This window comes from Gymnoscopelus microlampas (genome assembly GCF_963454915.1).
Source record: "Gymnoscopelus microlampas genome assembly, chromosome: 8".
Classification (NCBI taxonomy): Eukaryota; Metazoa; Chordata; class Actinopteri; order Myctophiformes; family Myctophidae; genus Gymnoscopelus; species Gymnoscopelus microlampas.
The window spans coordinates 51,667,963-51,675,733 of NC_139945.1; the positions used below are offsets into that span (position 1 = coordinate 51,667,963).

The window sequence follows — 7,771 nt, forward strand, 5'->3', positions numbered from 1 at the left end:
TAACGGTTTGGATAATAATTAGCCGAGAAAGCTTTAAATAATAACCATCAATCAATGTGGATTTAATGGTGGCTGCGGGTGTATGTGCAGCCTGTTCGAAGTGGGGTTGAGTGCTGTTGTCATGCACCAACATGGCCTACTTTGTGACTTGTGAGCTTGTAGATTCTCTAGATCAGTGGTTCTCAAACTTTTTCATGTCAACTTGTCAAGGACCCCCAAATTGACACTTATTAGCCCGCGGACCCCCATTTCAAAAGATATGCCAGGGACCCCCATAAGATAAGACTTTTTTTTACGGCTCTAGCAGTGATTCTCAACCATTTTAATTTCAAGGACCCCCAGTTTGACATGCATTAGGGCTACAGACCCCCATTTAATGGCATTTCTATCACTTGGACCGCAATTTATATTGTAAAATCTATGTCCATTTAAAGGTAGGGTAAGTGATTTGCTTTGGTTAAAATAAGTGTTAAATAGCTCTATATTCTGATAGTACTCATTGCTATAGAGTGTTTGTTCAGTAAAAGGAGTCTCCTTATCTCTCCGGTTCTTTATAAAACAGAAAATGCAATTTCGTTTCAGTTTCATTTCCAATTTTATCCAATCAGGATAGAGAACTCAATCAGGATATAGATTAAACAAGTGAAATTGGAAGTGATGACACTAAGAAATGAGCAGGCAAAATTGGAACTGGAACACTATAAAAATGAAGCTTAAAATGGGTACTTTCTCCTGATTGGCTGAGATTTTGACACCTACCGGAAAATGTATTTTCTGTTTATTAAAGAGCTGGAGAGACAGGGAGACTCCTGTTACTGAACAAACACTCTATAGCAATGATTACTATCAGAATATAGTGCTTTAACCTTTTAACAAAATACTTTTTGTTTTAACCCAAAAATATCACTTACCCTACCTTTAACTCTGAGAGTGTACAAATGCACCAAATGGACCCATAAGGGTCCATTTGGTGCCTAATCTATCATTTAGCTGGGGACCCCCTGGAACTCCCTCAAGGACCCCTGGGGGTCCCCGGACCCCACATTGAGAACCAATGCTTTAGATTGGCTATTTTGGGTACAAGCATGCAGGAGTGCGCTTTTATATGTAGACCAGTGGTTCCCAAACGTTTTAGCTCAACAGTCAAAAGAGAAATTAGATGTTTGCCCGGCAGGCCAGCACCCAAACTAGTGAAAATATCAGATTCACAAGCACACGTCGCTTTGCGCTACATTGTGTGTGAGCTTGTAGATCTGCTATTTTTGAAAAACTTGTGAAATGGGACATTCTGCATAATGAGTAGGCTACTTTCTACTTTTGGTACTTTGGTAGCCTACATATTGATACCAGTACTTTTACTTAAGTAAATTTTGAATTCTGGACGATGTATTTATACATTGCAGTATTGATACTTTTACTTGAGTAAAAAATGTGAGTACCTTTTCCACCACTGCTAGATTGTGCTTTGGGTGGGATACTACTGAAGTCAGACTTGTTTTTGTTCTGCATAGTGCAGGGTATTGTGTATATAGGCCTATTGTAAACTAGGTGTAGGCAACCTTAGGCATGCCAACATTGGCACAGGGCAGGGGAGGGTGATCACTGGCTCCTCTTAGTGTTTGAGAGAGGACTTTTCTTTTTAAATAAAATATATCTTTTTAGATTTTTTTTATCATCAGTTAAATTAAGTCCCCTCACATCAGTGTGAAAATTGCATCCTGCTCATATTTCTACATTCATTCAAACTCTGCCTGGGGAGGGATGGCTGAGTTTGTCTAATCATTCCAATGTCCTGATGTGAAGGAAAATATTTCAAAAGAAGAAGAAAAAAATCAGGATTGTTATGAATATGGAAAATCAAAATCTGTTGGAACTATTTAATTTTGATGTGGTGTCATAACTAAATGGAATGTTGATATGTGTAACCAGGGCTACAGACTAGAAAAAAAAAAAAAAAGGCATTCATGTCAAAAAGGTGGCTGACCCCTGAATGGTGCCTTTTGTGATGGTATTCTTCTCCTGATCCCTTGTTCCCATATATTCTTGCTGTACCTTTCTTACTATATCTTTAACTTAACTGCTGTGCTGCCTCTGGTGACTGGATTTCCCCCATGGGATCGATAAATGTCTGTCTGTCCGTAGCCACGCAAAATGCCCCTGAACGCCGGAGACCCAGGTTATGGCAGTGTGACTGCGGGCGCAGGACCCGGCCTGTTGGGCAGCGTGGGCGTGGCAGAGTCGGCCCCATTGCTGATCCCGGAGGAGGAGGAGCCCGATTCGGAACCGGTTCGATGGAGGCCCTTGTCCAAGGAGGAGCTGGAGGTCGTTGCAGGGGGGCCAGGATGGAGGAGGATTCGTTCACGCCTGGTGTTGCTCTTCTGGCTGTTGTGGCTGGCCATGCTTGGCACCTCCATAGCCATCATTATACAAAGCCCAAGGCCGATTGCTGCGCCTCTGCAGTGGTGGCAGAAATCCCTTTTCTACCGACTGCAACCTGCCCTGTTTCTGGACGCCCAAAAAGACGGACCAGGCGGGATCAGTGGTAAATTATAGCTTTGATGTGTTCCAGGCCCAGTTGAGTCATTCATTGCAATAATACACAACTTAAAGGACGACTTTGTTTGGGTTATTTTATTAGTTTGTAATGATTAAAAGATGAGTGTTAAAAAAAAAAACATGTATTGCTTTCTATCGTTTTTTTTATGATTTAGTGATTTTTAACTGGGAGGCGGGGGCATTCGGTCCATTAGTAAATACTGTAGTCATGAACGCAGCCTCGGATTTCTGTGAAACTTTGTACGCACATCCCCACTAGGCCAAGGAAGAAATGCCACCCTACATTTTTCAAATCAGCCTGATGGTGACGCTGTAACAGGCAGATTCACGTTTTGGCCTATAATAGGCCAAAACGTGAATCTGCCTGTTACAGTGCCATTTTCTCTTCACTATAGCTGGGAGACCCCAGTTACTGAACAACCACTCTATAGCTATGATAACTATGGGAATATAGAGCTATTTAACACTTATGTTAACACAAAATATCACTTTGCACCTTCAATGAATGCAATTTGTGTTTGGTGTGATTCTAGTGGTGTGTGATCATCTAGGCTATCTGAAGTCCCTGGGAATAGGGGCCCTAATCCTGCAGGGTCTATTTCATAAGGGAGTGTCCCATCCAGAACTCACAATGATCGATGAAAGTGTAGGGACATTGCCTGAGATCCAACATCTGGTCACAGAGAGCAACAAAGTAGGTAAGTTGAAGCCTCATCTTCTGACATACGTACATGCTTTTGTCTGGCTGACCTGTGTGTATGTTTTAACTGGTCATTTTACTGATTCACAGGGCTCAAAATAGTGTTAGACTTATGTCAGCTAGATCTATTTGGAGCTCAGGATGCTGCAGGAAATCACACAGATGTGCCTTCCGAGCACTCGGACACAGTACAGGTAAAACGGGTCGGGATGATTCACGGAAATTCACTAAATTTGCTGGTGAAATTAACAATGGGTCCCTGTCGTTTGTTGACTAGGGTTCATGCCATTTACTCTGATCTTGCACTGTTACGTCACTCTGGATAAGAACGTCTGCTAAATTACTAAATGGTGTGTGTACATTTGACACTACAGTATGCACTTCGGTTCTGGCTGGAGCAGGGAATTGCAGGGTTTTCAGTCTGTGACACGGATGCAGCGTATTCAGAACAGGTGAGAAGTCCATGGTGGCTGCAAATGGTTTGCATCTTCAGTTGTGTAATTTACCTTGATAGTGATACTGTAAATAATTATTTCACGATTAAAAACGAAAGTTTGTCTTTCAGGTTCTAATGGACTGGAGACTTGTGATCAATGAGTTCAGCACCCAAGATGAGGAAAGGTAATGTATGGATGGATCTAGGGCAGGGAAATTAACTGAAAATATATAGAAACCGATCAGCTTTCTTCAACATGAAAACAAGTGAATAGATTTCTTGTATAATGTTTTATTTAACCCTCTATTATACCTCGTCGTATGAAAATTTAGAAAATTGCTGGTCTAAAAGTTCACAACGTGTTGCAATGTGAAAGGTTGTGGGCTTGTAGTTCGGCTATTTTCGCTTTTTTTTTAATCGTAATCTAGGCAAAAGTTCGAAATAATCGTGAGACTGATTTGAAGTCATTTTAAGTCTGATGTACAGTATGTCAGACATGTTGATTAAATATAATTACAGTGATTTATTTCTATTCCAATGTCTCCTCAGAATAGTGGTGGTTAAGCAGACGGGGGATGTTCTGCCTGCTCTCAACACCTCCAGCTCCATCAACACCACATTGGTGGAGGTGGTCATGAGAGCCATCCTGCCACCCACGCCCCACATCCTGTCTGCACAGGAAGTTGCTGCTGCTATTGAGACACACTTGCAAACATTTAAAGGAGATATATGGCCCAGTTGGACAGTAAGCTGTTGTCTCTCCATGGGGACTCCTATGTACTTATGTTCCATTATAGGGATAATCACTTACTTTTATTCAGGGCTTGAACTATCGATTATTTTCGATACTATTTCGATTAATTGAATAATGGAGTAGCAGGTTTTTTTATATAATTTTTGGGGCGGTGTAACCGCCCCCTATAAGTGAGTTTTGGACACTGACCAATCCTGCACTGTGATTGGCCAATAGTCTACAACGCAGTCTACAACCCTAACCCTTCCACAGTCAATGCAAATCTATACTTTTGCAAAGTCAGCCAATCACATTACAGCTAGTGTCATCACCACTAGCTGTAATGTGATTGGCTGACTTTGCAAATTCAGGACTGTGATTGGCTAGCGAAACACATGACACATGTGCAGCCCTATGAATAGCAGTATGGACTTAAAAAAAAAGTAATTTATCCTTTTTTTTAAGTGAGTCATGTTGTGATGACCACACACCGCCCACTTCACACTGGGTGTGATTTTTTGGGGCGGTGTAGCCGCCCCCTATAAGTGAGTTTTGGACACTGACCAATCCTGCACCGTGATTGGCCAATAGTCTACAACGCATTGTTTACCCCTAACCCTTCCATTGTTAGTACAAATCGATACTTTTGCAAAGTCAGCCAATCACATTACAGCTAGTGTCATCACCACTAACTGTAATGTGATTGGCTGACTTTGCAAATTCAGGACTGTGATTGGCTAGCGAAACACATGACACATGTGCAGCCCTATGAATAGCAGTATGGACTTAAAAAAAAGTCATTTATCCTTTTTCTTAAGTGAGTCATGTTGTGATGACCACACACCACCTACTTCACACTAGAAATGCAAAACAGAATATATATATTTTTTTGATAAATGATCCTAAAATTAATATAGTAGGCCTATGTATATATATATATTTTTTAAAGTAAATCATGTTGTGATGACCACACAGCGCCCACTTCACACTGGGTGTGATTTTTATTTATCAATCGATTAACCAAGCTCTATTTTATAACACGTTGCAGCTTCGTGCAAAAGCATGAAAATAGCCTGTAGATTGGCTATTTTCACTATTTTGGAGAAAGAAAAACGTTTTTTGAAAATCTTCGCCTATAATAACATGCCCAAAATAGGAATCGATTACCAATCGTTTTAATTTATCAAATTAAAAATGTCTCGTCTGTCACAAGCCTACAGGTTTTTTTGCTCCATATAGGGCTGGGCGATATGACTTCAAATCAATATCACAATAATTTCAAACCTTTGCCTTTAATTACAATTAATGGATGATTTTTTAAAATCAAAAAGCAAAAATGGCTATCTACAAGCTCACAACGTGTCTTGATGCGGTGTGAGCTTGTAGATCAGCTATTATCACTCTTTTTGCACACGTACAGCGAAGTACCATACAGGGCTATGTGGTTAATCAGACTAATCGATTTAGGCGATTATAAAAAAAACGATTAGATTTTTTTTCGTGTTGATTTTTAAGAACCTGCTTCTTGATCATTTGATTAACCTACATGACTGATATGAGCGGTTATCATTGGTTCTATGGGTTTTTATATATTTTTGTATGAATTGTGTGCTTGGTAGGTTGGTGGTAAAGCTTCCCATGATCTGCAGAAACTACTGCTAGTGTTGTTAATGACCCTACCAGGATCACCTGCAGTCCAATATGGAGAGGAACTCACTCCTACACAGGTACTGTATTACAGTGGTTCAGGGCCCACTTGAAAATCTTGAAAGCTGTCGCGGCCCACCCACCTGAACACACTTGGTGGGCTGCGTGCATCTTCAGGCTTGGAGCAATGGAACTAACATAATATACTTTAAGTTCCTATTTATCGGTATCACAATTAAAACCTTTTTTCAAGGTTTTAAAGAAGATATTCGGGGTTCCTCTTGCAATTATGCTCACCATGGCCCAGTTGAGAATCGTTGCTGTACTATATTGATTTAACCACATGAACCTTAGTGTTCCTATTCTGGGGATGTCATAGTAAACGAACATTCCGCAGAAATGGCAGATCTAAAGGCTCACAACGTGATATGTTGTGAGCTTGTGGTGTAGAGGGAAAAAGTAGTGGGCTAATTATAGGCCCCTAGTCGGGCCAACTATATGGGAGGGTTTTAAGTGGTTAATGACTATAGTACATTTTTTATAAACTTTTGAATTGACCAAATGAAGATGTTCTGCCATACAGAATGTAACAGTGAAAATGGACTGGTCACAGCAGCATGAAACATCGAGTTTCTATGTGGTAAGTGATAAAGTAAGTGATAAAGTTATGAGCTGTCTGTCTAGTTGATTACTCTACTCTGGCTCACAGCCAGTAGCATTTATAGTCTAAGAACGTGACTGAGTCCGAATTGTCTCGCATATTTGTCTAAGCTGGTTTTATGTTAAAATTGACAGACAAAATCCTGTAATTTTGTAAAAAAAAAAAATTGTATAGGTTGACAAAGCAAGCAAATTGTGAGAACAAAACAGTCATTCAGTTTTTGTTGGGTTCGTTTGAGGTAGACCAGACAGGATCATTTATATCTTGGAGTTCTCGGGTTAGCCAACTAGCCCACGGCTGGGTCACCACGACTAATGGAGACGAGCTATTAAGTGCGGCTGTATTTACATTCTGCCATCCATCCTTCAGGACGAGGAAAAGGCGAGGTATTCTGCTTTGGCTCTCTTCAACTCCCTCAGTCGCTCAAGAGCCAGAGAGGAAGCCCTGCTCTCTGGAAGCTTCACGTTTCTCCCCTTCAACACCACCGGCCTCTCGACGTCCTCCAACTCCACTCTCTCGTCTCCCCCCATTCTGGCCTTCCTACGCTCCTGGGGTTGCGTCCATTTCGTGGTTCTGCTCAACTTGGACTCCACGCCCCATGCCCTGGACCCAGCCTGGGCACCCAGTCTTCCAGAAGGCGGGGTGTTTGTGGCCAGTACGGGGATGGACCGTTTGGGATCCACCTCGTTGGACACACTGACAGTACAACCCCAAGAGGCAATAGTCATTAAACTATTTGAGACGGGAAGTTACTCCTAGAGCTGTTGCTCTGTGTTGAGATAACAGGTGCTGAATAACAGTTCTATAACAGAATGAGACGTGAGCCACGAAAATGTACACATTTTAATAATGGATCACATTCTAAAGATTCAACTGTCTAGGAAAATAATAAAATCAATATTATGTTAAGTTGGGTTGGTACAGTCATTTGTGTATTTTATTTAGTTTTAACCACATGAACACTATTCTGGGAGAACATTCAATGATGACATTTGGTGTAGAGGGTAAAGGGTGGTGGGGGAGAGAGAACTTTATGTT

At 41.1% G+C, this 7,771-nt stretch overlaps 1 protein-coding gene across 1 annotated transcript; it reads left to right on the plus strand.

Moving 5' to 3' along the window:
- Positions 1–2,151: 2,151 nt before the first annotated feature.
- On the plus strand, positions 2,152–7,492 carry LOC311050634 (amino acid transporter heavy chain SLC3A2; the record flags this gene model as incomplete). The annotated part of the gene is made up of 7 exons (XM_084064720.1): positions 2,152–2,542; positions 3,108–3,250; positions 3,631–3,708; positions 3,822–3,877; positions 4,242–4,437; positions 6,045–6,152; positions 7,103–7,492. The coding sequence occupies 7 exons, from the start codon at positions 2,152–2,154 to the stop codon at positions 7,490–7,492; spliced, it is 1,362 nt and encodes a 453-aa protein (XP_083920846.1).
- Between the last annotated feature and the right edge of the window lie 279 nt (positions 7,493–7,771).